Source organism: Caretta caretta, chromosome 20 (genome assembly GCF_965140235.1).
Source record: "Caretta caretta isolate rCarCar2 chromosome 20, rCarCar1.hap1, whole genome shotgun sequence".
In the NCBI taxonomy this organism is placed as follows: domain Eukaryota; kingdom Metazoa; phylum Chordata; order Testudines; family Cheloniidae; genus Caretta; species Caretta caretta.
In genome coordinates this window covers 19,817,350-19,845,254 of record NC_134225.1, presented here as the reverse complement: position 1 = coordinate 19,845,254, position 27,905 = coordinate 19,817,350, and the positions used below count along the sequence as shown (strand labels likewise).

General features: G+C 55.9%; 2 protein-coding genes and 1 long non-coding RNA gene across 3 annotated transcripts in view; 2 read left to right on the top strand and 1 right to left on the bottom strand.

The window, feature by feature from the left end:
- Window positions 1-11,409, top strand: part of LOC125627517 (complement C3) — a 51,316-nt gene extending 39,907 nt beyond the window's left edge. The window contains exons 33-41 of the mRNA XM_048831684.2: window positions 1,490-1,541; window positions 2,532-2,619; window positions 3,306-3,395; window positions 4,352-4,457; window positions 5,595-5,684; window positions 6,396-6,485; window positions 7,500-7,583; window positions 10,118-10,253; window positions 10,605-11,409. Coding sequence (XP_048687641.2) covers window positions 1,490-1,541; window positions 2,532-2,619; window positions 3,306-3,395; window positions 4,352-4,457; window positions 5,595-5,684; window positions 6,396-6,485; window positions 7,500-7,583; window positions 10,118-10,253; window positions 10,605-10,746 — 878 coding nt within the window. The 3' untranslated portion in view covers window positions 10,747-11,409. The remainder of the gene's footprint in view (window positions 1-1,489; window positions 1,542-2,531; window positions 2,620-3,305; window positions 3,396-4,351; window positions 4,458-5,594; window positions 5,685-6,395; window positions 6,486-7,499; window positions 7,584-10,117; window positions 10,254-10,604) is intronic.
- On the bottom strand, window positions 96-6,408 carry LOC125627518 (uncharacterized). Its single transcript, XR_007354045.2, has 3 exons — window positions 4,394-6,408; window positions 2,329-2,893; window positions 96-2,013 (listed from the first exon to the last, which is right to left on the bottom strand). It is a non-coding gene; the product is annotated as an uncharacterized LOC125627518 (long non-coding RNA).
- Window positions 11,410-15,455: 4,046 nt separating the features above from the next.
- On the top strand, window positions 15,456-27,458 carry LOC125627516 (retinol dehydrogenase 8). Its single transcript, XM_048831683.2, has 7 exons — window positions 15,456-15,564; window positions 18,684-18,796; window positions 19,480-19,641; window positions 20,639-20,818; window positions 22,474-22,567; window positions 24,456-24,639; window positions 25,926-27,458. The coding sequence occupies exons 2-7, from the start codon at window positions 18,700-18,702 to the stop codon at window positions 26,154-26,156; spliced, it is 948 nt and encodes a 315-aa protein (XP_048687640.1). The 5' UTR covers window positions 15,456-15,564; window positions 18,684-18,699; the 3' UTR covers window positions 26,157-27,458.
- The last annotated feature ends 447 nt before the right edge of the window (window positions 27,459-27,905 follow it).

Below are 27,905 nucleotides of genomic sequence, written 5' to 3'. Positions count from 1 at the left end.
CACTACATTAGCCTTTTTCCAGTCATCCGGGACTTCCCCGGTTCGCCACGAGTTTTCAAAGATAATGGCCAATGGCTCTGCAATCACAGCCGCCAATTCCTTCAGCACTCTCGGATGCAACTCGTCCGGCCCCATGGACTTGTGCACGTCCAGCTTTTCTAAATAGTCCCTAACCACCTCTATCTCCACAGAGGGCTGGCCATCTCTTCCCCATTTTGTGATGCCCAGCGTAGCAGTCTGGGAGCTGACCTTGTTAGTGAAAACAGAGGCAAAAAAAGCATTGAGGTTGGGGTGTGGATGAATTTCCCCACTAAAAGAAAAATTGCTTCTTCAACAGGCTTTGATCTCAGAACCTAATTAGGTCCCAGTGTGGTGGGGAACGTGTTAGCCGCTTAGAGATGGGGAAACTAAGGCACAGGTCACTCAGCAGCACTGTTGGGTATAGAACCCTGGCTCCTATTCTCCACCTGGGCCACTAGACCCCCATTCCCCTCCAAGGATAGAACCTAGGAGTTCTGATTCCTAGTCCCCCTGCTCTAACCATTAGACCGCACCCCTCTGCCAGAGCTGGGACTAAAACCTAGGGCTCCTGATTTGCATACCAGTAACCACAAGATCCTTTTTCTTCCCATGACGGAAGCAACTTGCACTTGGCAGACAAACTAGTCACAATTGACACTTCCCTGGAAAACTGTATCAGAGATTGAAAAGATTAGGGCGGTTTATGAGAAGGGAGGAACTGAGAGGATGTGATAGAGCTGCATACAAAGGAAGGAGCCTAGTCAAGGACCTGTGTTCAATTCTGCTCTGCCACAGATTCCTGTCTGACCTTGGGCCGGTCATTTAGTCTCTCTGTGCCTCAGTTTCCCTATCTGGAAATGGGGGGAAAATGGGACTTCCCTCCCCCACAACGAGGGCAGACTGTGAGGTGCTCAGATAGTATGGCGATGGGGCCCAGAGAAATACTTTGGAGAGAGAGGAGAAGTCCTGTGCGGAAAGAGCAATAGCCCGGAGCTCTGATCTAGCGCTTTTCATCAGTGGATCTCAAAGGGACAGATATTTAAAGGTCTTTAGGCACCTAGCTCCTATTGAAACCACTGAGAGGTAAACACCAATGTACCTTTAACTGTCAGGTCCCAAGCACTTCCCAAAGGAGACACGAGGACAAAGAGGCACTGAAAGAGAGACAAGTAACCACACAGGACAGATGAGAATCATGTCGCTTAGATGAGCGACTGGGTGATGGGAGCAGGATAAGGACCAGTGTACAACAGGCTGGGATAGTTTGGTGCCCATCTTGTGTGACTGTGTCTGTAAGTGGGGTGGGGGAATCCCTGAGGAGGGGGGAGTCCTCCCCTGGGAATAAATTTGGGATGATCCTGGTGCGTTTCCTCTCCGGAACCATTTTTAAATGGGTCTGGTGGTGTGGGGGGGCACCACTGATGAGACAGGAATGTGACCTCCCTGCTGTGTTGATGGGTCTTTGCAGCCAAGAAGCCAGAAGGAGCCCTGGCCTCTGTGTTCATCCAGATCTGCATGCGGTGAGTCATCCCCGGCAGCCATCACCCCCCCCCACAGCCGCCCCCCACCCTAGAATGGTGGAGAGTGTGTCAGATCCTGGCTTGAGGTGTGTGTCCATGTCTCCATTTAGTGCAGCGGCTCTCAAACGGTGGGTCACGACCGCATTTTAATGGGGTTGCCAGGGCTGGCATTAGACGTGCTGAGGCCTGGGGCTAAAGCCCTGAGCAGTGGGGCTCAGGCTTTGACCCTCCATGCTGGGTGATGGGGCTTAGTTTACAGGCCCCCTGCCTGGGGCTGAAGCCCTCAGGCGTCTGCTTTGGACCCCTGCCCTGGGTGGTGGGGTTCAGGCTTTGGCCCCCTATGCTGGGCGGTGGGGCTCAGGCAGACTCAGGCTTCAGTCCCCCCTCCTGGGGTCGTGTAGTAATTTTTCTTGTCAGAAGGCAGTCGCAATGCAATGAAGTTTGAGAACCTCTGGTCTAGTGGTTACTGTCCCTGTAACAATAATAACCAATAGGAATTAGGCACCTAAATACCTTGGAGGATCTGGAATCTGGGGCCTACAACATGCATGATTTCCAGTCCCATCCTTTCCCCCCACCCCGTTCGGCTTTCTTTTCCTGGCTATAGTGCCCACCCCAAGGCTGGCAGATCTCCTTGGCTGCACCCCGGCTGTTTTGGGTACAAGCTCCAGACTGCCCCCTAAAGGGCTAGTACACCCCTCCACAGCCCCCCAAGGGGTTATTTTTTGAGGGGGTGGCCTCCAGGATCTGCTTTCCCCACCGAGGTCTGTCCGGCAGCCATTGATACCTGAATTGGTGCTACTTGGGATCCACGTGTCCCCTCTCCCGCTGCAACCAGGAAGGGCCGTGGAGGCAGTTGGCTGGGCTAGCAGCCTCCCCAGTGGCTTCGTCCAGCCAGCGTCCACTGGTCAGTGCCGGTGGCCTCCAGAGAGGATCCGCTTTGTTGCCTGGCGGGTGTTTTCCTAGCCAAATCCTCTCTGCATCCTCCAGGTTCCTGGGAACGGTGGACTCCACCATGACCATCCTAGACGTCTCCATGCCCACCGGCTTCTCCCCAGACATGGACGACTTGGATAAGGTGAGCCCCACCCCCTCAACGCGTGGGGAGTTGGCTGCTCCCCTGGGACCAACCTAAGAGTGGTGGTTCGGGCAGGGGTTTTAACCTCTTCCATGCCAGGATCACACACACACAAATTTAGCAATCTGGGGAGGGCATCACAACCTCCTGATGCTTGTTGGGTCATGACTCAGGGGCTTGGTGCCTTTCACCTCTTGGTCATTCTCGGTCACAGACTGGGGCAGCGGTAGGTGTTCTCAGCTGGTGGCTGTGTGGTGGGTTCTCAGCCCAGTTCCTAGTGGGACAGGAAAATCACTGTGTCATTGGCACGAACCAGCCCCCTCGTTGGCAGCCCCTGTGTCAGATGGGCCATGGAGATGGTGCTCCCCTCTCATTCCTAATGCGGGGTCCCTCCCAGGCAGGGCTAAACCACATCCGGAGAGGGTGAGGAGCGCGGAACTCACACGGTCGATGCCCTGTCCAGGTGTCACAAGAGGACTGAGACCCTGGGAATGTCAGTGGGCCAAGCCTTGTTCATGGGATCAGAGCGGAGAGCAAGAGGCAGACAGTAGGGGGTGGAGAAGGGGGTGTGAAGTCAGGAGGGGCAAAGCTGGGCACCCCCAAAGCTTTGGAAGAGTTGGGGGCCCAAGTGGGCACCGTCCAGCTTGTGGATTCTACTGGCTGATCAGTTTGATTTCCATGCCCAGCTCACGAACCGTGTGGACAAATACATCTCCAAGTTTGAACTGGACACGGATCTGTCTGAGAGAGGTTCCCTCATCCTCTATCTAGACAAGGTACGGCTTGGCCATCCCCCCCCTTCTTTCTCTTTCTTTCTTTCCCCACCTTCTCTCTCTCTCTCTCTTTGTCACACTTAATATTAAGGTCCCACTGATAATGGATTAATAAATGCTTCAGAGCTACTAATAAATGGCCAATCAATTGTTCTGGAGCCCAGCAGATCAGTAGGTTGCTTAACCCATCTCTGGGTACGTCTACACTGGAGCAGAAGGTGTGATTCCCAGCTCAGGCTCGTGCACTAAAGATAGTGGCATGGCTGCAGCAGCTAGCCAGCCGAGCTCTCAGACCAGACTAGAGTTGGGCAACCAGCCTGAGCTGCTGTGACTCGTGAGGCTGCAGCCATGCTTCTGTTTTCAGGCACGAGCTCACGTGTGCGTCTGCCAAGCTGGGGATGACACCTCCCAACTGCTGTGTAGACATGGCCTATAACTCCTTCCGCTGATAGTCGTCTGTGGCACATCCTGCTTCTGGCTGACATGGGGATAGCCTCCATTCATCATGCATTAGCCCTTCAGAGTAAGGTTCGATTCCAAAGTGTGACCAATATTTCTATTTGGGTGGCTCCCAGAAGTCCCTGATTGGAGATGGGGGGCAATGTTCCCACTAATGTTTTCTAATTTGGGGAAGGGGATCTCCCCAAACTGCATAAGGATCCAGCATCCACCCTGCTCCCAGTTCCCAGTGTAAGGGGCAGATCAGGCACCTGGCCAGAACACACTGTAGAGCAGCCCTGAAGCGGCTCTAATTTACACTGGGGCCCTGCACAGTCACGCAATATGGGGAGCACAAAGGGGGATGGGGTTTAAAGCCCCTGCCACCCCCTTGTGCCCCCTGTCCCAAGTGCAGAGTGGAGTAACTGGGAATCGGGCCCTTTGCCACGCTATTGGCACTCTCTCCTGCCTGCAATGACCATGCCATTGCAGCTCCTAAGGGCCTTTCTCTTCCTCGCTAGGTGTCCAGCAAAGAGACAGACTGTCTGAAATTTAAAGCTCACCAGCACTTCGAAGTGGGTCTGATCCAGCCGGCCGCCGTGATGGTGTACGAGTACTACTCCCTGGGTTAGAGCATTCATCACTCGCTCATCTCGTTAGCGCCCAGCAAAGCACGCTGGCCCCAGCGAACAGTCAGACAGAACCCTGGTGCAGTGTGCCACCCAGTCAGGACAGGCTTGAGCCTTATCACCCCACTAGCTCTTCAGGGAGGCAAACCAGGGCAGTGCCTGGGGCACTAGCCTGTGAGGCAGGAAATCTGGATTTGATTCCCCAGCTCTGCTTTTGACCTTGTCACTCTATGACTCAGTTTCCTTTCTGGAAACAGCCTTTCTACCATAAGAATAACACTTCCGTCCCCTTCTGCCCCCCCCAAAGGAAATGATCACCAGTTTGCTGGCCTCTTTAAACCAGAGCATCCAGACCTCTGAGGAGCTAATTTAAGGGGAATGAGCCCACCTGGGTAGTTAATTGACTAACGAGCACCTGGGCATGATAAAAGCCCATCATTAGTAGGGGGTACTGATAGAGAGAAGCCCTCCTAAAGGTGAGGAGTGCCAGGAGAAACAGAGGCCCCATAAAGGCAGGTGGCTGTGCAACCCCCCTGACCCTAAGGGAAAAGCCTTGAATTCAATTTTATTTGTGTTTCATAGAGAAGAACCCCGGCAGGGGAATTTGGACGTGTACATTTTGTGTGGAGTTCTAAAGGGAAACTGAAGCAGAAGGTGCTTGCAGTGCCACACTAGGCCAGGAGGGGGCAGTACAGGATGGGCAACAGAAATAAAATCTCAAAAATAAAATCAAACCCCTTCCCCAGCTGAGTTTTAGCTCTAAAAAGGGAGACAAGCCAGAGTCTCCATTAAGTTCACAAAGGACTTCGCTAGTGATTTTACATGGAAGATGCCCAGATACTACAGTGATGGGCAGCTGGATAAAATCCTCAAGTACACAAAGAGATTCCCCAGGGAATCAAAGCCAGATTTTCTGGACAGAATAACCCGTCCTTTACCCGTAGTGCTTCGGGGCAGGGACCGTCTCTCGCTGTTGGTACAGCATCTGGCACGAGGCAGCCCTGCTCTCACTGTGTGAGTGTCCGTGTCCCAGCACGGGGGTCTGTCTCCCATTGTGCATCTGTGCATGGTGTGAACTCAAACTCTAGGTGTTACCATTATACACTTAGTAACAAACCTTTTCTCTCTCTCTCAGAAAACCGCTGCACAAAATTTTACCATCCAACCCAAGACAGCGGCTTGCTGAAGGTGCTGTGTGAGGAAGACGCCTGCCGTTGCATGGAAGGTAAAGGGAGACCAAAGGGAGGGGGAAATTTCTCTGCCCTGTCCCTTCACTGGCTTCTATGCTACAGGTTGGAACCACAACTGACCTAGTGGGCTTGGGCCAGTGAGAGCACGGGGGATGCAGCACCAATGCACTATCCTGCCGGGTGCTGGCCCGTGGCAGCTCTGGGATCAGCAGCCCTCAGCGTGGGGCGAGCTTGGGGGATTTAATGGTTCTGGGTCCAGATTGCGCTCCTAGAACTCTCCCTCCCTGATTCTCTGGTGGGGAGAATCTGTGGACGCTTCCAGCTCCCACCTTCGTACAGATAACATGCAAAGTGACCTCTTCCCCTTGGCCAGGCCCTGATCTCCGGCTGCCTCTGGGACCTTCCCACAGGGAGGGGGCACAGGCCTGGGCGTCAGGATTCCGGGGTTCTATTCCCCGCTCTGGGAAGCGAGCGGGGACTAGTGGTCAGAGCAGTGGAGGGCTGGGCGTCAGGACTCCTGGATTCTATTCCCACCTCTGCCATTGATTCATCATGTGACCTAGGGCAAACTCATTGCCCTGTTTATGCCACAGCTTCCTTGTCTGTGCAATGAGGGTGACGCCCACCCATCACCCAAAGGGGCTCTGAAGCTGAATTCATTCATGTCCGTAAAGGGCAGCGAAAGCCTGGTGTGAAAGGGGCTGTAAACCTGCTACTTCACTAGGATCGTCTGCTTCTGTCCCCAGAGAAATGCAGCCTGATCAAGAAATTTAAACAACCCCCTGCTGACATCTCTGTCCGCATCGAAGCCGCGTGTGAGGCTGGGGTGGATTATGGTAAGACAGGCCCTGTGTTCTGGCCCTATTTCTCCTGATCAGCTGTTGTCCAAGGGAGGGCCAAAGCTGGGGGGTGGTGGGGCGAGATCTACCAGTGATCCCAGAGGCAATGAACTCCTGATCTGGGCAGAGATAATTGCAATGAGCGTAGTGGCAGCAGGCCATGTAACAGGGTACATGTGGACTCCACCACATTCCTTGGCTGATACAGAGATGGGGGCTCTGGGCTGGGACTCAGCAGAGCTGGGATCTGTTCCTGCCTCTGGCCTGCTGGGTGACCTTGGGCAGGTCATATCCCTTCAGTGCCTCAGTTTTCCCAACTATAAAATGGGGATAATGATACTGACCTAATTTGAGATCTAATGATGATAAGACCTAGGTACAATGATTTATCTGAAATGAATGGCTGAACTTTTTTAACAAGTGTTTTTTCCCCACCTGTTGCTCAGCCATTTGAGTTAAATATTTAAAACCCACCAAGTTTTAAACAGTCTGAATAAAACCCACTCCCCGTTCCCAGTTAGACTGAGGACAGCCATGCCTGGGAGATCCGCTCTCTGGGCAAACACAGAGCCCTCTGGTGGGGGGGTGGGGAAGAGTCTGAATTCATCATGTATCTTCCCCCAGGCCTTTTACACAGCAAGACAACCTGGATCAAGCCCATTCCCACCCCCACCTGCAGGTTCCCCTTTAGTGCCTGAGACCCATTGATTTAGGACCCTACATCCCATGCCCTCACTGATCAAGGAAGCAGCCAAGCGCTGAGCAAGTGGGATTCTAGATGACAACTGGTGTTGCCCCTTTGCCCCAGTGGGTGGGATTTGATTCTATTCTGTACAGGTTCTTGTCCCATAAGACACAGATCTGGAAGGGACCCTCTGGGTCATCAAGTCCAGTCCCCTGCAGACACCCCCATCACCGTGGTATCTGGCCTGTATTCTGTAGATCCACCTAGACGGTCACGATGGTGCCTTCGGGCTTTAACAGATCTCTGACTGCCATCTTCTCCCCCAGTCTATAAAGCTCAGCTGGTGAAGGTGGAGCAGAACGGGATGTACAATTACTTCACTATGAGGATCGTGCAGGTCGTTAAGGAAGGTAACGGCCCTTGCGGTGAATGTCTGTCCGCGTCTCACCCTGCGTGCTGGCTGTCCTCATCACAGGGTGCAATGCTGCTCCTCTCTCATCCGCCGTCCCCCGCTCAGGAGCTTTTAACCTGCGTTTTATTTCTCTACATCTGGGGAGGTGAATTTAGTGCTCCTTGAAAACGATGGAGTACATGGCACCAGCTGAGAACCGCACAGTTCAGGAGGGCTCATGAAGTCAGTCCACGCAGCTGATGCCCCACAGTCCCGACCCACAGCCCCCTGCTGACCCAGTCCTGGGCTTCCCCCCTCCCAGCTCTGCCAGTGCCCCTCCATCCTGACCCACAGCGACCCACAGCCCCCTGCTGGCTCAGCCCTGGGCTTCCCCCTTCCCCCCCCCCAGCTCTGCCGGTGCCCCTCCATCCTGACCCACAGCCCCCTGCTAGCCCAGCCCTGGGGTTCCCCCCTTCCAGGTCTGCCAGTGCCCCTCCATCCTGACCCACAGCGACCCACAGCCCCCTGCTGGCCCAGCCCTGGGCTTCCCCCTTCCCCCCCCAGCTCTGCCGGTGCCACTCCATCCTGACCCACAGCCCCCGGGGCTCCCCTTTCACCTTCAGTCATGTCCCTTAGACCCCCTGCTATGCCCAGGGCTGGATTAATCTTTTGTGGGCCCCGGCACCCAGACCTTGGCCCTGTCCCCCGCTCCGCCCCTGCTCAGCCCCTTCCCACCGAGACCCCTCCCATGCTCTGCCCTGAGGCCCTGCCCCTGCTCAGTCTCTTCCTTCCAAGGCCCCGCCCACCACTTGCACTGGGGGGAGGGGGAGGAGAGGCGCAAGCCATGGGTGGAGCCACAGGGGGCGGGGCCATGGTCCGGGGCCAGGGCCCCCTCTGAGCGTGAGCCCAACGCCACAGCATCATTGTAAACCCGGTACCGGCCATGCCACACCTGGGCTTCCCTCTCCCTAGCTCTGCTGATGCGCCTTAATCCTACCCCACAGCCCGCCTGCTATTCCAGCCCTGTGTTTCCCCCCCCCCAGCTCTGCCCATGCCCATTGGTGTCATCAGAGACGTTGTGAAAAACGGCCTTGCCCGTCCCCGAGAGCCCGTCACACTGAGGTGCGCAGCTAGAAAACGCTCCAGACTGATCAATGCTCCAGCTGCCCCCGCATCCCTCCCGGTGGCTTTTAGCTGTCAGCTTCGACCTTGGTAGTCTCCTAACCGCTCCCTGAGCCTGCCAGGGGCTCCGCGGGAGAGGCCGACACTTCCAAACGTTGTCTTCGTTCTAGATCAGAACACAGCCAAAAACCGAAACTTCCTGCTCAACCAAATTTTGATTCGGGTCAGCAGCAACGCTCCTTTGCGATCAAACCAAACGCTTCCGTTCTGATCTCGACTTTCCCGACGGTTCTAGTAGAAAATAAAATAATTTTCGAACCAAAAAAACCCTCAGTATTCCAGTCCCAAAGTGGAGGATTTTGGCTGAATCAGCACACTCCTTTCAACGTTTTTTTAAACAAAGTTTTGTCCGAATCGACACGTTCTTCCTGATTTCAACAAACTGGTATTTTGCAATGGAAAATTGTCCTGTTAAAAAAACATTGATTAGCATTACCCCTGCTTGAGAGGCAGCCAGGCCCCTTTGTGATGCCGGCCCTGAACTGGCTGCTGCTTTCATCCCATTCAGCTGCATGTTTTCAAAGATGACTGGAGGAGATAGACACTCAAGTCAGTGTGATTTGGACTCCTAAATCCCTTTAACTCCTTTGAGAAGCCCAGCCTAAATATCAAACCCGCCACATGTTTACTTGCAGTATATATTTCAGTCACTCACTGTCGCTGCGCAATGAAGAGGCCCAGACAGCATGTGGTCCCTGGTAAACATGAGATACAAAGTTGCGTGTCAAGCTCTGTGGAAGCCAGTTTGTTAGAGTCTCTGATTGTTTCCTTTAATAAACGCCCCCTATTTAAAGGACTGTGATTCCATGTTTTGTGACCATGGGAGCCCTTTTCCAACAAGACAGAGGAATCCAGATTCTGATCTCATTTACACCAGCAAAAATCAGGAGTGACTCTATTGACAGGGATTTTGAACTCACCTGCCCCGATGTCCTAAGAACTGGGCCATACTGGGTCAGACCAATGGTCCATCTAGCCCAATATCCTATCTTCTGACGGTGGCCAATGCCAGGTGCTTCAGAGGGAATGAATCATTGAGTGATCCATCCCCTGTTGTCCACTCCCAGCTTCTGGCAGTCAGAGGCTTGAGACACCCAGTGCATGGGGTTGCATCCCTGACCATCTTGGCTAACAGTCATGGATGGACCTATCCTCCAAATGTCAATCCAGAGCGACCCCAGGGAGACAGATTCTGAGCACATGTCAAACTAAAAGAGACCCCTTTGAAATCGAGAGTCACTCTGGATTGGTACCTGTTTAACTGAGATCAGACTCTTCTGCAGTGGGTCTGGCTCCTGTTCGCTGATCTGCCATCAGCGATCATTCTGCTCCCCACGCTCATAGGCCATCGCTGGCTTTTTTTTTTTAAAGGGACAGAGCAAGGCATCCAGGGGAAGACCCGTCGATTTATCAGCCCAGTGGCTTGCAAGGCGACCCTGAACCTGCTGGAGAACAGGAGCTACTTGATCTGGGGCCTCAGCAGTGACCTGTGGGATCTGAAGACTGAGTGAGTCTCCAGCAGGCTCCTGGAGAGGCAGGAGGATTATGAGGAAGGGGGGGAAGAGTGGGCTGGTGGTTAATGCACTAGGCTGGGACTCAAGAGAAGTGGGTTCAATTCCCAGCTCTGCCACTGACCCCATGTGATCTTGGGTAAGTCACTTCATCTCTGTGCCTCAGTTCCTGCTCTGTCCCGCTCCCAGCAACAGCGGGGCCCTGAGCCAAGTGCTCCCATACTAACAATGGGAGGTGGTTCCCCTTAATGCCCTGTGATCTCTGCCAGGCTGTACGCTGGACATGCGGGGTCACCCCCTCACCCGCGAAGGGCTGTGGTAATGTTTCCTCCTGCTCTCTTTCCCAGGATGGCTTACTTGCTCGGGAGCGGTTCCTGGGTTGAGCTGTGGCCAAACCCCATGGAATGCCAACAGGGACATTTCCGTGCCCTCTGCAAGGGGCTGGAGGAGTTTGCCCAGCACATGATGACAAACGGCTGCCCTTCATAGGCCGAGAAGAGGAGGACCCAGGAACGTCACTAGCTGTCACCCTTTCTGTGGGGAGGTCTCCCTTGTCCCCCATGCCCCCATCTATAATGTTAATTGGAGTCATGGCAGAACCTCTATACATTTCACAGCAGCAGGGGTAGGACTCACATCCTCCTGCATGCAGTCCCCTGCCTCTGGATCTGCAGGAGAATCTCCTACAGCTGCTCGTAGCATGGGCTTATGACACACAGTTATGCAGTTCAAATTCCATCCAGTAGAGGGCAGCAGCGGACGTACACACAACTCATGACACTGCTGTTTTCCATAACCCTCTATTATCCTTGTAATACCCCCTGCTCTGCGATTTCTACTGATCCAAGCTCTCTGGACACAGAGGACAGAGCACGGAACCGTAGCTTGTGTGGGTCGTTCCCACCTCTGAGATACCCAAGGCCTCTGTCATTTCTTTACACCGTGGCACACTTCAACCGTCCCTGAACTGAACTGAATACTCCTTTGTACAGCACCTGTTACAATGCCCACCCCCTCTGAATCCTCAATCCAGAAACTTTGTGCCTCCTCAGGGAGCTATCCTGAGGCATCTGTCTGGGTTTGTACCTGTTTTATCCCACGAATGTGAATAAAGTTTTGCGGCAGCAGGGAAACAGCTGTCAGCACCCATAAGGGGAGATTTATTTCATGGGCTGCTTTAGATTGACTCCAAGCCCTCTATAACCCTAGGGAAACTTAATGCGCCATGTGGATGCTCTAGATGGTAAGATCTTTGGGGCAGGAGCTGTCTTTTCATTCTGTGGTTGTACAGCGCCTGGCACGGTGCGGTCCTGGGTGCTGTGATCAAACAAATAATTTAAAATAGCCTGGAATAAAGGTGACTTTATTCCAGAATGACTCTGCATTAGAAGCACCCTAATACTTGCAGAATAAAGTGATTTCTGGTCTGGAATTGAGTATCCAGGAGGAGCTACTCCAGTCAGTGTCTATGTATAAACAAGGAAGGATGATGGTCTAGCGGTTAAAGCATTGACCTAGGATGTGGGAGCCTTGGGTTTAATTCCCTACTCTGTCCTCTTCTGACCCTGGGCAAGTCACATGGCCTCTCCGTGCCTCAGTTCCCCCACTGAACAACAGGGATAACAGCACTGCCTCACAGGGGGTCGAGGATAAACCCATTAAAGAGTGTGAAGTGTTTGAGTTCCAGTGATGAAAAGCACCATATCAGAAATCGGCATTATTTCATTACCAAGCTTCCCCCTGTGCCCACCCCTTCTTACGCAGCAGGAAGACGAAGGGGGAACATTTTGGCTAAGATTCCTGAGCACGGACCCAGCCTCGGCACATCTGGGCTCCACCTGCAATCAAACAACCCCAAGCAATCTCTAGGGTAAAAGGCAAAGGACCCTCCCGTGCTGTTTTGCTGAGCATTCGGGTTGGCTTTTGCTCGGAACTGGCACATCTCAGCAAGTGGCGGGTTTGTTTAAAGCCTTCCATGATCCAGGGGCTTGATTCTCACTTGCCCTACAGCCCCTTTGATGCTGCTGTTGCAAAGTAAAGGGACCACAGAGCTGAGAGATCTCTCCTAGCACAGGGCATTGCTTGAGCTGCTAACCCCTTGAAGCTCCTGACACAGGGGATGTGGTCAAGCTGGAGTGGGCATGGCCAGCATGAAAAACTAGCCAAACAGCGGTCCAGATTAGTTAGTGGTGCGCTAGCCATGCCCCCTTGGCTCTGGCCGCACTTGTGCTCCACATCACTGCAGGAAGCCCCGGTGGCTGTTCAGTGTGTAGGTTAGAGTTGCCTCAAGGCAGCTAAGCAGGAAGGGGCAAAAATGGTGTAAACCCACCTCTGCCCCTGTCCCTGATGCCAGTGGTGAATGGATCTCAGCCAGAGCAGGGAATCAGGGGCCCAGCCCAGGGTTTCCAGCAATTGTGGGGTACAAAGCCCCCATGTGGGCAGCTTCTCACTGGGCTGCTTCTGGGCCTTGCTCCAGCCAAATCCCAGAACTGCAGTGAGCAGGGAAATTGTTACTAAGACCATAAGAACGGCCATACTGGGTCAGACCAATGGTCCACCTAGCCCAGTGTCCTGTCTTCTGACAGTGGCCAATGCCAGATGCTTCCAATCATCAGGTGATCCATCCTCTGTTGCCCAGTTCCAGCATCTGGCAGTCAGAGGTTTAGGGACATCCAGAGCATCTTGGTCCCTGACTGTCTTGGTCAATAGCCATTGATGGACCTAACCTCCATGAACGTATCTAATTCGTTTTTGAACCCAGATATAGTTTTGGCCTTTGTAACTGCCCCTGGCAACAAGTTCCAGAGGTTGACTGTGTGCTGTGCGAAGAAATACTTCCTTTTGTTTGTTTTAAGCCTGAGGCCTAGTAATATCATTGGGTGAGCCCTAGTTCTTGTGTTAGGTGAAGGGGTAAATAACTCTTCCTAAGTCACTTACTCCGCATCAGTCCGGATTTTAGAAACCTCCAGTTTATCCCCCCCTTAGTTATCTCTTTTTTTAAACTGAGCAGTCCCAGATTTTTTAATCTCTCCTCCTATGGACGCTGCTCCACACCCCTAATCATTTGTGTTGCCCTTCTCTGCACCTTTTCCATTTCAAATACATCTTTTTTGAGTTGGGGCGACCAGAACTGCACACAGTATTCGTGATGTGGGCGTACCATGGATTTATATAGTGGCATTGTGATCATTCTGCCTTATTATCTATCCCTTTCCTAATGGTTCCTACCAGGCTGTTCACTTTTTTGACGGCCGCTGCACATTGAACGGATCTTTTCAGAGAACTCTCCACAATGACTCCAAGATCTCTTTCCTGAGTGGTGACAGGTAATTTGGATCCCACCGTTTTGTATGGACAGCTGGGATTATATTTTCCAATGTGCATTACTTTGCATTTATCAACACTGAATTTCATCTGCCATTTTCTTGCCCAGTCACCTAGTTTAGTGAGATCCCTTTGTAACTCTTCGCAGTCAGTTTTGGGTTTACAAAATTGCTCAAGGTAGTTATCATCTGCAGACTTTGCCACCTTGCTATTTACAGCTTTCCCCAGATCATTTATTAATACGTTGAACAGCTCAGGCACCAGTACAGATCCCTGGGAAACATCACTATTTATCTCTCCCCATTCTGAAAAAGACCAGTTATTCCGACCCTTTGTTTCCTATCTTCTAACCAGTTCGTGGGAGCACTTTCCCTTTTATCCCATGACGGCTTACTTCGCTTAAGAGCCTGTGACAAGGGACCTTGTCAAAGTCTTTCTGAAAGTCTACATACAGTATATCCACTGGATCACTCTTGTCCACATGTTTATTGAGCCCCCAAAGAATTCTAGTAGATTGGTGAGGCATGATTTCCCTTTACAGAAGCCGTGTTGACTTTTCCCCAACAAATCGTGTTCATCTGTGTGTCCGACAATTCTGTACTTTACCTTAGTTTCAGTCAATTTGCTGGTACTGAAGTCAGGTTTACCAGCTTGTAATTGCCAGGATCGCCTCTGGAGCCTTTTTTAAAAATTGGCATCACCTTCGCTATCCTCCAGTCATGTGGTCCAGAAGCTGATTTAAGTGTTGGTGACATACTGCAGTGAGTAGTTCTGCAGGGTCCCCCTTTATCATTTTAAAGAATTTATCATTGAACTTTGAATCTCAAAAGCATTTTCGGGGTCAGAACACGGAGGGCGGGGAGGGGCTCACACGACACAGTGAGACCCAGCAAGTTGTGTTTGGAAATATCTGAGCTGGGCATGGCCAGTACGGGAGCACGTTGGCATGCTAACGCTGTGCAATTTATTCAAGAGGCATAAACTGACGGCGGCTCAGCCCTAGGGTACAGTTGTTTGGAAGTGCACAACAAAATGGCCCAAACCTCAAAAAACACCTTAGCCACATGCTTCAAAGTTTGGCGACTTCAAAATAAAGTGCGCATATAAAAAGAAATCAAGGACAGCAGCAACTCGGCTGTCGTGAGCCACAGTACAATCACAAAGCCCCACTGCACGCTCCAGCCCCCAATCACAAAGCCCCCCTGCACGCTCCAGCCCCCAATCACAAGCCCCCCTGCACGCTCCAGCCCCACAATAACAAAGCCCCAGTGCACGCTCCAGCCCCCAATCACAAGCCCCCCTGCACGCTCCAGCCCCACAATAACAAAGCCCCACTGCACACTCCAGCCCCACAATCACAAGCCCCACTGCACGCTCCAGCCCCCAATCACAAGCCCCCCTGCACGCTCCAGCCCCACAATAACAAAGCCCCAGTGCACGCTCCAGCCCCCAATCACAAGCCCCCCTGCACGCTCCAGCCCCACAATAACAAAGCCCCACTGCACACTCCAGCCCCCCATAACAAGCCCCACTGCACGCTCCAGCCCCCAATCACAAGCCCCACTGCACGCTCCAGCCCCACAATAACAAGCCCCACTGCACGCTCCAGCCCCACAATCACAAAGCCCCACTGCACGCTCCAGCCCCACAATAACAAAGCCCCCCTGCACGCTCCAGCCCCCCATAACAAGCCCCCCTGCACGCTCCAGCCCCACAATAACAAAGCCCCCCTGCACCCCGAGTTACCTTGGAGGGGGGCGGGGATACCGGAGGGTGCCGCCGGGGCGCGACAGGCGGAAGGGCGGGGCATGGGGGGCGCTGGGCAGGGCTGGGGGAGGCCGGCCTGCAGGGACTACAAGCCCCGGCGTGCTGCGGGCTGGCGGGGCGTTTCCCTCGGCTGGTCGGGTGAAGGAGCCGTAGCTGGAGCCGCTGCAAGGCGGGGACTGGCTGAGCCGGGGATCGATCCGGCGCGCAGCGGTGCAGGTAGGCGGGGGGCTGGGCGCCCAGCTCGCGGCTCCAAGGGCAGCTGAATCCTGCAGCAAGGGGCTCCCCCCGCCCCCGTCTCGGGCGGGAGGGGGATAAAGCGGGGCTTCGCCTTGTGCTCAGCCTTCCCCTGATCCTGTGGGGCTGGGAGATTGGGGTGCATGGGGGGGGGGGTAAGAAAGGTAGGGGTGCAATGCGGATCGGAGCCCAGGCGGACCCAGGGGTGCACGGGGAAGAGCTGAGAGCTAAGGGGAGCGGGGGTGCATTGATGAAGGGGAAAAGCTGGGTGGGGGGCAGGAAAGATCGGGGTGCCATGTGGTTCTGAGAGCAGGGGTGCACTGGGGAGCAAGATCTGGGAACTAAGGACCCCTGGGAGGCGGGTGCAGTGGGTGGGGCTGGCAGTCGGGTGCAAAGTGCAACGGGGATGTTGGGAACTGGGCCTGCAGCAGTGACAAGGTGTTTTGGGGGTGTCCATCGGAAGTACAGTCCAGAGTGGCTCTCTGGGGAGCTGCCTGAGAACCACCTTCCAGGGTGGGGAGCCCGGCGGAGATCTTCCTGTGGAGAGCGGAGCCCCATCTTCTATATATAGCCTGATCCTGCAGGGTCTAGCACCAGAATAAGCCAAGATTAGTCAGGCTGGCTACAGCCTCTGTGTCTGCTGCTTTCCCAGAGAGCCAGGGACGGACACAGAGCTCTGAGGCTGGTGCCATTTTGAGCAGTAACCGCGAATTTCCAGGGAGCGCTGACCATCTCCCCTCCTTTCTCCCTCCTGGATCAGACTCCCACAGCCCCGGGGTCCCCCCGACTCACATGGCCCATAATTCTGGACCGTACCTGTGGTCAGTTAAAGTTTGTACCGACCCTTGGTACTCGCTGGGTTCTGGGGTGACCCACCTGGGTTCTGTGTCTTCTCTGACCCGCAGGCCTGGGTGAAACACTGACACGGCCCTCTGCATTTCATCAGTGTTGATATTACAGAAACACGTAGGTCGTGGCCTTGCACAGAGCCCCAGCCATGATCAGGGCCCACCCCATCGTGCCGGGCACTACACAGACCCCCATCATGCCAGATGCTGCACAGACATATAGTGAGAGACAGTCCCAGCCCTGGAGATTTTACAGTATACACAGAGGAAGGCTGGGTATAAGGAATTATTATTGTCCCCATTTTGCAGGCCGGGAAACTGAGGCCGTAACTTGCCTCAGGGCTGCGAGGGGCAGAGCTGGAAACTGAGCCCAGTTCTCCTTTGTCGGCCTGTCACTTTAGATTTTTTGGGGCAGGGACCGTCTCTTAATCTGTGCAGCGCCTGGTGTGACGGGGGACCCCAATCTCAGCTCTGGCTTGTAGGTGCCCCAAAGTACAAAATTACAGTCCTAGAAGTGTTGCATTTAAAGGGCCTTTCATTCTATGAGCGACTGGGCTTGTTTTGTGCATATCCCACCTGCTCAGCAGTCGGCTGTGGACTTCGGGCTCCCTTTTAAAGAGCTTTTATATCCTCAGTCAATATAAATGCAGTTTATAACAGAGCGTAATTGAACAAGAATAAATCTGGAGAAGGATCTCCTCCTTCCAGGCACAACCCCCTCGTTAATCGTCCCCTGGCCCCTTTGCCCGCTTGGGTGCTTCCCTGTGCTACCCAATTGTGACGGAAGTCTCAGCCGGGTGAGATCAGCAGGATGGGCCTTTCGTCCACAAAGAAATCAAAGCTTAGATCAATAATAGCCCAGCTTCCGTCCTTTGTTTGGTTATAATTCCCCACCCGGTGCTGCGGCCGACCGGAGAGCAGCCTTGCTGAGTCTGAACTGGGTCAGGGGAGAGACCCAAGGCCCGGGTCCGGCTTGAATAACTGAGATCCAGGGCAGGAGTTGCCATGAGGAGCTGTTGCCTGGTCATTATTAATTGCCGACTGCCTTGGCTCGGGGCCCTCTGTCGTGTCTGGCCCGTCAAACGGCTCCGCTGACGAAACCTGATGTTTGCCAACTTATCGAGTTATTGGGGGTGTTGTGGTATCCCCTGGAGACCCCATCTGCGATCGGGACGGGGGGCCCGTCGTGCCGGGTGAGAGCCAGTCCCGTGCTCCAATGAGCTCCCAGCCTAAATAGACCAAGGAGGGGAGGGGGAAAAGAGGCACAGAGCAGCTGTGCCTTGCCCAAGCTCGCCCAGAGGCCGAGCCGGGAAATAGAACCACTGCCCTCGTCTGCCCCCCGTGCTGTGGATTCCTGGCAGAGCTGGGTCACCAGCAAGCCCTGATTCCCCCCCCGCCCCCGTTCCCAAGCGTGCTGACGCGGCCGCACGGCGCGGGTGCCGGGGCCCTGGAGTGTAGACGCAGCCTCCGGGCAGCAGCGGGTTCCTGGCAGCATGAGAACGGCCCCGGCCCCGGACGACGGGGGCGTCCCGCCTGGCTGCGTCTACACCAGGGGTGAGGGTGGTTGGTTACGGCGCGCGGGGGTTGGGCTCTTTGCTGCCCTGCGCCCGGTCGCTCACGTCGGCCTCCGTTTGACGGGCGGAGCCGGCCCCGGGGATAAGAGGCTGAGGTGGTTCCAGAATAGAACCACATGTGCTCCCGCGGGAGGGGGATGGGCTGAGGCTGGTGCTACTTCACCTGGTGGAAATCCTCTCCTAGAAAGAGACCGGGATCGGGGGGTGTCATGCAGAGGGCAACCAGATCAGTGAAGCAGGAGATGGGACTGGCCCAACCGAGTAGATCAGTGGGGGGAGGGAGAGCTCAGTGGTTTGAGCGTTGGCCTGTTAAACCCAGGGTTGCGAGCTCAATCCTTGAGGGGGCCCTTTAGGGATCTGGGAAAAATTGGGGATTGGCCCTGCTTTGGGCAGGGGGTTGGACTAGATGACCTCCTGAGGTCTCTTCCAACCCTGATATTCTATGATTCTGTGCCTCATGCCTAACACCCCCAGCCCCCATTAAGCCCCACTCTCCCCGCCAGAGCTGGGGTTAGAACCCAGGAGTCTTGATGCCGCCCTCCCCTCTAGGTGCTCTGCTCCCTTCCCAGAGCTGCAGCTAGAACCCAGGGGTCCTGACTTGCAACCTTCCCACTCTAGCCACTAGACTCCACTCCCTCAACCCTCTTTGAACCTGACTTCTCTTGCCTGTTTGTAACAGACAGACAGACAGAGGGATGTCCTGCAGGACCGTGCTGCTGACTGGCTGCTCCTCCGGGATAGGGCTGGCTCTGGCCGTCCGGCTGGCTAAAGATGAGCTGAAGAGATTCCGAGGTGAGAAGGTCGGGATGGGGATTATAAAGAGCTGGAGAAGAAGAGGAACATGGGGCATAGGGCAGGGAAATGATAATGATCTTACTACTTCTATGGCCTTTTATCCCCAGGGGCTTTATAGCCCTATGTGCCGAATCACTTCTCCCACCACTGAGATGCAGCCACCTCTGGGGTGGGATGTGGCTGCTGTTAATACAGAGATTGTTCAGCCAGTTTTGAAATGCAGCCACTGTTGGGATGGGGTGTGGTAACAGTTTATGCTCACCCACTGCTGAGATGCAGCTGCCTCTGGGGTGGGGCACAGCAGCTGTTAATACAGAGATTGCTCAGCCACTGCGGAGATGCAGCCACCTCTGGTCCTGCCCCATTAAATGGCACCATTCTGCCTCACAGCACCCACTGGTGCCACACTGGCATAGCCTGCGAGGGGAGAGCACCCCCTACTGAGCCCCCACCCTGGTTCTGCAGCACAGTTCCCCCTAGTGCATCAGAGTCTGCACAGACAGCCTCCCCCAACCCTCCTGTGCCCCCTACTGAGCCCCTCACCCTGCAGCACCCATCTTTGCCCTGGAAGTCTCCCATCCAAGCACCGGCCAGGCCCGAGCCTGCTTAGCACAGGAGTGGGGCCCTGAGCTTCCTGGCTGGTTTGAACCCTCCTGGCCACCCCCCATCTCTCTGCCTAGTCATCGCCACCATGAGGAATCTGGACAAGCGCGAGGCCTTGGAGAAGCAAGCGGGGCCGGCTTTGGACAAGACCCTGGAAATCCGCCAGATGGATGTGACCAGCGAGGAATCCATCCGGCGCTGCGTGGAGGGCATTCCCCAGCGGAGAGTGGACGTGCTGGGTAGGACAGCCGGCCCGGCCGCACGGGGCTGCGTGGGCCGCCTGCCTTGGAACACACCCGGTGGGGGGAGGTTGGGGGACCGCTGCGCTCTTCCCTGCAGGCAGTGTGGCTCCCTGGCCCCACAGACCCACCGTGGGAATGGGGGCCGGAGCAGCTGGGGGTTCCTCCAGCGGAGGGAGTCTAAGGAATTTCTTGTCTTGGGTGCCTTGGACCCCGCCCACTTAGACACTCCCGTTTTTCTCGCCTGTAACTTACACAGCCCCTTACAGGTAGCGGCTGCATTTGCTCCCCTGAGTCTCTACTCCTAACTCCTGGGTGCATCAGTGGCAAACCTTGTGCACGCACACGCGTTGGTAAAGGGGTGTGAGGCTCGGAGGGGAGGCTGGTGTAACTGGAGGAGCTGGGTGGCTTCGCCCTGCTCATTTGCCCCCGCTAAAAATCCGGCCACAAATGCGAGGGCTCTTCGGCACTAAGGTTGCTGTGTGGGGCAAGGGGGCGGTTGACACCGGATCTCACGCACGTGCGCCCGGCTGGCCTTGCTGGGTGGTGACCCAGCGGAGGGTTCGGCCGAACAGGGAAGGGGACGCTCTGTAAAGTGGGGATCTTGATGCCTTCCCCAGCAGAGCTGAGCCCCTGCTCAGGGAGAGCATAGAAAATGCCATATGAGATCAGACCCATGGGCCCATCTAGCCTGGCGTCCCCCAGCCCCCATGCCTTCCTACCTTGGATGGGCCCATCTAGGATGTCAGGCCATGAGGCCTGTGGGGTCGCCCCGCCCGAAGGAAAGGATAGGGAGCCCCATGGTGTGGGCCCGCCAGAGAGCCGGATGGGCCGTTTGTGCTTCTGCCTTTGGTGATCGGAGCCGGGGGGAAAAGAGGATCCCGGCTGCCCCCTGTCTCCGTGGGGCTCCCCACTTCCAGTCTGCGCTCACCCTCGCCCCAGTAGCTGCCATACCCTGGGGGGTTCCTGGGGCTCGCATGTCCTCCCCCCGTTGCAGTGAACAACGCGGGGCTGGGCATGATTGGGCCGGTGGAGAGCCAGAGCGTCGCTGCCATGAAGAGCCTCTTTGACACCAACTTCTTCGGGCTGGTGCGACTGGTGCGCGAAGTCTTCCCCGACATGAAGCGCCAACGCCGGGGCCACATCGTGGTGATGAGCAGCGTGCTGGGGCTGCAAGGTGAGGCCGGGGGACGGGGCAGGGAGGGCTGTGGCCCCTGGGGACCGGCTGCACCTTGCTGATTTGGTGTGGGGGAGGGGGACAGGTCCAGGCTCCTGTTGGAGGTGACGGGGCCCCTGCTGTGTGGAAACCACCCAGAGCCGCAGCCTGCCCCCCCATGGGACACTGACCTCCCCCCTTTCCCCTTCTGGGACCCCTCAGTGAGCCCCGGGCTTCCTCCCCACGGGACCCCGCCTCCCCACTCTCCTGCTGGGACCCGGAGCCCTGGGCTCTCCCGCCCCCATGAGACACCGACCCCAGTGTGCTGGGTGCTGTGTGTTATTTATTAGGTGTTGTGACTGGGGTCCTAATGGGGAGCCAGCTGTGGTCACTCAATTAGGGTGAGCTGGGAAGAATGGGGCAGCCAAACCCCCAAAAGCTGGTGGATATTCCAATACTTACCAAGCCAGCTTAAAATAGCTTCTTTATTACCTCACTGGCTGCTCAGAAGTCCAAAGAACACAGTTCCCTTAAAGTGATCCAGCCTCGGCCTCCATCCAGGTACCCACGTCAAATATGATGAAAATTTCTGTAAATCTTATTTCATCCTATAAAAGAAAAGGTTCTCCCAATCCCGAAGAATCGGACACATGACCTCCCAGGTGAACGCATGTTTCTGATCTTACCCAAACACCCGCTTCAGCCGATTCTTATTAACTAAACTAAAATTTATTAAGACACGAGAGAGAGAGAGTCTGGTTAAAAGATCAATATACAGACAGACATGAGTTCAAGCCATTGAGGTGCAGATTCACAGCAGAGACGGTGAGCTTTGTAGTGGCAAAGAGTTCATAGGCGATAGTCCAATGTCCAAATCTCATATTCCGGGTGTACCAGCATAACTGGGACCTCAGTCTTGTGACTCAAACTTCCCCTGATGAAGTCTAAGCAGATCTGAGATCACAGAATCAGGACCCAAGGCTCTTTTATGCAATGTCATGTCCTCTTTGACAAGTTGGGATTTCCTTGGGGAACAAAAGGTAATTACGATGACTTTGAAGGAGGTCCATCACCGGTTCTTAGCTATATGAATTAGCATAAGGCCATTCACAGTACAGTTCAAAGAGAGATGAATACCGAGATATCCCGTGTTTACAATTCATTTAAATGCTAGGATCTTCTTTTGACCTCTGAATGATCAGAATACAGCGTAGACAGGGACTGTTGATTACATTGTCCACCCTACTCACACATCTGTAAATACACAAAAACACAAACATTATCTCCCCACAGGTCTTTTGAGGGTTATTTATTTTGCAGGATGTTTAACCCTTTCTAGCCATGCATCACAGGTGTATTACGGTAGCCCCTAGGAGCCCCAGCCATGGCCCAGGGCCCCACTGCGCTAGGCGCTGTACAAACGCAGAGCAAGCAGCTGGTCTCTGCCTCCAAGACCTTACAATCGAGATATAAGACAGGAGACGGATGCGGGAGCCCCAGGAGCTGGTGGGACAATTCTGGTCAGTACCACGGGCAGGTGTCTCCGCTCCCTGGCGGCCGACCCCTCGTCAAGTTCTGGGCAGGCCCTCCCGGCACAGCAGAGCCTCACCCTTTGCCGGCCCAGCTCACTCCCCTCTCTCTGCTTGACCTGACTCGCTCTCGCCTTTGCTCGCCAGGCCTCCTCTTCAATGACATCTACTGCGCCTCCAAGTTCGCTGTGGAGGGTTTCTGTGAGAGCTTGGCCCTGCAGGCACTGAAGTTTGGTGTGAAGTAAGTCTGGGGGGGCAGGGCTGTGTAGGGGAGATGAGCCCCAGTGCTACAGGGGGGCAGTGGACATTCCCAGCCGTCCCCCCCGTCCGAAGCTCAGAGGGGTTGCAGGCAGGTGGCTGCAGGGAGCGGACGGGAGGTGCCTGGTCGCTCCATTGATCCTGGTCGCTCCATTGATTAGGCCGACTGGGCAGCCCCCACCAGGGCTGACTTTGCTGGTGCTCAGAAAAGGGGGATGGACCCTCCAAGGTTGTGAGGGGTGGGGTCCAGAAGGCCTCTCCCTCCCCTCTGCCCCATGGGCATCCTAGCACTGTTGGCTTAGTGCAGCGGTCACCAACCGGTCAATCGCAATCTCCGGTGGCACAGTGGGGCTGCTGCTAAGACAGGCTCCCTGCCTGCCCTGGCCCCACGCTGCTCCTGGAAGCGGCCCCGGGGGCGGGGGTCTCCCTCCGCGCGCTGCTCCTGCCTGCAAGCATCGCCCCCGCAGCTCCCGTTGGCTGGGAACGGGGAGCCGCGGCCAGTGGGAGCTGCGGGGCTGATGCTTGCAGAGGGGGGCAGTGCGTAGCCATGTGCCTTCCACGCTCCCCCTCCCCGGGGCCACAGGAGTGCTTTGGCCCCTTCTGGGAGCAGCTGCACCGCCGACCAGAAGCCGCCAGAGGTAAGTGCTTCTGGAGCCAGCACCCCGAACCCCCTCCTGCACCCTGAATTCCCTCCTGCCCCCTAAGCCCCAGACCTCAGCCCCCTACTGGAGCCAGTACCCCGAACCAGCCATGAACCCTAGCCCTGACCCCCGCTCCCAGAGCCTGCACCCCAACACTCTGCCCCAGCCCTGACCCCCCCCCCCGAATCCCAACACTCTGCCCCAGCCTGGAGCCCCCTCCTGCACCCCTAGGCTCAGCCCAGAGCCCGCTCCCACACTGCGAACCCCTCGGCTCCAGCCCAGAACCCGCACCCCCTCCCAAACCCCTACCCCAGCCTGGTGAAAGTGAGTGAGGGTGGGGGAGAGCAAGTGATGGGGGGGGAGGGGGGGGGCTTTGGGGAAGGGGCGGGGCCTTGTGGGAGGGGCGGGGTAGATCCTGGGTTGCCCTTAAATTCAAAAAGTGATCTTGGACATAAAAAGGTTGGAGACCACTGGCTTAGTGCATCATGTGTGCACGGAAGGGGAGGTATCGACTGCAGTGCTGGGATCTTAGGCTGGGTGCACCAGGAATAAGGATATTGGATTATATGGCCCAGCCATCTGAGATGGCAATGCCGGGAGGTGGGACTCCAGAGTTGGTGGGAGGAAGGGATGGAGGTAAGCGGGTGGCGGGAGGCAGGGAGCAGTGGGTGAGTATAGAGGGGAAGGTGGGAGGGTGGAGGATGGATGGTTGGATGGAGCAGTGGGTGGGTAGAGGGAGAAAGGGATGGATGGAGCAGTGGGTGGGTAGAGGGAGGAAGGAGGGATGGATGGAGCAGTGGGTGGAGGATGGATGGTTGGGTGGAGCAGTGGGTGGGTAGAGGGAGGAAGGGCTGGAAGGAGGGATGGATGGAGCAGTGGGTGGGTAAAGGGAGGAAGGAGGGATGGATGGAGCAGTGGGTGGGTAGAGGGAGGAAGGAGGGATGGATGGAGCAGTGGGTGGAGGATGGATGGTTGGGTGGAGCAGTGGGTGGGTAGAGGGAGAAAGGGCTGGAAGGAGGGAGGGGTGGGTGGTCTGATATGGGAAGGGCAGCAGGTGGGGTGCTGGACTAGAGGGCCCACTGGCCTAAGGAGGTGCTGCACCAACCTGTACAACCCAGTGCTCTGCCCCTGCATGCCAGCTCCTATCTGCGTGTGCCCTAACGGGCCCGGAGCCAGGCCCTGGCTGGGTACATGAGCTGTGATGTGTTACTGTCTCCTGCTCCTCCCCAGCATCAGCCTGATCGAACCCGGGCCGGTGGTGACCGAGTTCGAAAGGAAACTCTACGAAGAAGCCGCCTGCATGGACCTGTCCGCCGTTGACCAGGAGACACTGGACATATTCCAAGGCTTCTACATGGCCTATTCCAAGGAAGTCTTCACAGTGCTGGGGCAGTCGCCAGACGAGGTGGCTGAGGTAGGGAGCCATCTCCCCACCCTCCCACGCTGACCCGCTACCCCCTTCCTAGCCCTATAGTACTCGGCTGTAACCACACTGGCACTGGGGACCCAGGGAGGACAGGTGGGGAGTTAGATCCTAGGGGCCTGCTTGCCAGAGGTTCTCAGCACCCCCAAATCTAGTGGTGGCACCGGGAACAGCCGGGGCCGTCAGATCAGCTCTGGGCTAAACCTTCAGTTGCTACTCAGCCTCTGTCCCAGCCATCTGCCACGTGGGGTGGGGTGGGGTGGGGTGTGAGTCTGTGTAAGGGCAGGGCGACCAGTGGTGAAGCAAGTATGTTACTGCTCAGCTCTTTGAGATCAATAGATAAAAAGCATTTTTGTTGAGCTCGGCACAGCTATCCCTGTTTTACAGAGGGGGGAAACTGAGGCATGGAAAAGGGAAGGGACTTGCAGAGCTGGGATTGAACCCAGGAGTCCTGGCTCCCAGCCCCCCCTGCTCTAACCACCAGGCCCCACTCCCCTCCCAGAGCCAGGGATAGAACCCAGGAGTGCTGACTCACAGCCTCCCCTGCTCTAACCATCAGGCCCCACTCTCCTCCCCAAGCTGGGAACAGAACCCAGGAGTCCTGGCTCCCAGCCCCCCCACTCTAATCACCTAGGCAGTACCATAATACACCGAAGAAATAACATACAGTAGCCAGTGTAGTGGGGCTCGAAGGTGCTACCAAGACCAACGATAAGTGCTAATCAGAGTGGTGCTGATTTACCCCAGATCTGGCCCATTGAGTCCAATGGAGCCATGATTATTTATATTATCGTTGTGCCTGGGAGCCCCAGCCCTGGCCCAGGTCCCCATTGTATTAGGTGTGTTACGGTAGAGCCTAGGGCGCCCCAGCCGTGGCCCAGGACCCCACTGTGTTAGGTGCTGTACGTTATTAGGTGTATTACGGTAGAGCCTAGGGCGCCCCAGCCGTGGCCCAGGACCCCACTGTGTTAGGTGCTGTACGTTATTAGGTGTATTACGGTAGAGCCTAGGGCGCCCCAGCCGTGGCCCAGGACCCCACTGTGTTAGGTGCTGTACGTTATTAGGTGTATTACGGTAGAGCCTAGGGTGCCCCAGCCGTGGCCCAGGACCCCACTGTGTTAGGTGCTGTACAAATACCAGCTGGGGACGTGGCCCATTGACCCCAGTGGAGCTGTGGCTGATTTTCATACCAACTGGGGATCTGCCCCGTGCAGGTTAAGCCCAGGGCGTGTTCGGTCGAGCGTCTAACGGGCAGGCCCTTCCTCCGCTCTCCCCAGCATACGGCCAAGGTGATCATGGCAGAGAAGCCGCCTTTTCGCTATCAGACCAACAGCCTCTACACGCCCATGACCACCCTGAAACACGCCGACCCCACCGGGAACCTGCCTCTGAACACCTTCCACCAGATGATCTTCCAGCATGACCGGCTCTTCAAAGCCAGCCTCAGCCTCCTCAAGATGCTGCAGTGGAGGAAGAGGAGGGACGTGTCCTATAACAAGTCTCCTTGAGACGAAGGCACCAGTCCCCTTCCTCCTCCTCCCTGGACAACACAGACAGCTCCAGCTATAGATCCCACCCCGCTCCCATGCTCTGTAGCTTCCAGTGTGGACAGCCACTGTACAAGCACAAACCCTTGGACCGAGGGGGAGGCGTCAGCACGGTGGGTGATGGGGGGAGCCGGGGGGAGGGGCAGGACGTTTAGGAGCATGAATCCAGGAGGGGGCTAGCAACACCCCCCGCTTTGCCCTCTTTTTAGCCAGCTGATTCTTTTGTATCTTTTTTTTTTTTTTAAAGTAAATTTGGGGTGTTAAAAGGATTTAAAAAAAAAAAAACTTTCAGAAAGTAGAGGAAGGAGGCCTTGCTGGGCCTAGGACCCAGGAGTTCCGGCCCCCACTCCCCTCCCAGGGCTGGGGATAGGACCCAGGAGTCCCATCCCCTTCCCACAGCTGGGGATAGGACCCAGGAGTCCCATCCCAACCTCTTCCCAGAGCTGGGGACAGAACCCAGGCGTTTCCAGAGTCAGGGATTGAACCCAGGAGTCCGGGTGCCTGTCCCAATGCTCTAACCACTAGGCACCACTCCCCTTCCACAGCTGGGGCTAGATCCCTGGATGTATTAAGTTGTCACACACACACCCCCCCCCCCCCCCCGCTTGTGAGGGTGGACCCAGCTGTGCTTCCACCGGGGGGGGGGTGATAGACATCCTCCACGAGGAGGTAGCCCAGCAGGTGTGTGCCACGGCTTGTAGCCCTGGGTGAAGGGAGCCATGGGGCATCAGGCTGTGTCCCCCTGACACTACCGGGGAGGCCTGCAGGAAGATGGCCGGGGTGGCTCATCCAGGGAGGGGATGACTACGGCACTGGCTGGAGTTAGGGGCACCGTGTTTGCCGGCAGGCTGGGAGGGAACTAGCGCAACCAGACTTGGCAGACTCTCAACGAGGGTTCGATGCAGCTCCTGGCCCTGGGTTCAAGTGGGTTGAGTGGCCCGGCTGGGGGCAGCAAAGCAATTTAGCTGGCATCTCTTAGGCACGCCCTGGGGGCCGCAACAGCTCCCAAGAGGGGGTGAGCGTTTAGTCTGCAGCCTCTTCCTCACGGCCCTGCACCCTCCAAAGGCCAGTTTCCTGATCTCCCCCTCTCCTCAATCTCCTGCTGGGGGTGGGCCGCTGCCCCCTGCCCAGCACCTGCAGTAGTGCTGGGAGCATGACTTGTAGGGCGTGCAATGACTCCCCCAGCAGCTGTTCAGGGCCCGGGCAGCCCATCCGATCAACCTGCCGGGGTGCGGGAGTCCCTCAATAAACAGAGGTGCTGGAGCCTGGTGGCTGGGGTCAATTTTTAAGTCGTTGGAAAATGGCAGCTGCCCGGCAGGGGCATGGGAACTCTCACTTCTTAGTCCGCAGAGGGAAGGGCAGAGGCAGGACAGCTGGGGCCCTACAGCTGCCCCATAAGTTATCCCCCCCCATCCATGGTACTTACAGCCCCCATTACAGTAGTAGCTGAGCCCCTCACAACTGCAAGTGTATTTAGTCTCCCCCCCCCCCCCCCGCTTGGGGCAGTAGGGGTTAAGTGGCACAGAAGGGCTAAGTGAGGTGCCTATGGTCATGCAGGAAGGCTGTGGCAGAGGCAGGATCAGGGCAGCTGTGCCCAAACCCCTGCAATATCATGGTTGCCTGGAGAAGCCCTCTTGTGCTTGGGGCTCTACCCCCATGAGGAGAGCACGATCCCTGCCCCCAACAGCCACCCTCCACTCCCCGCATTGA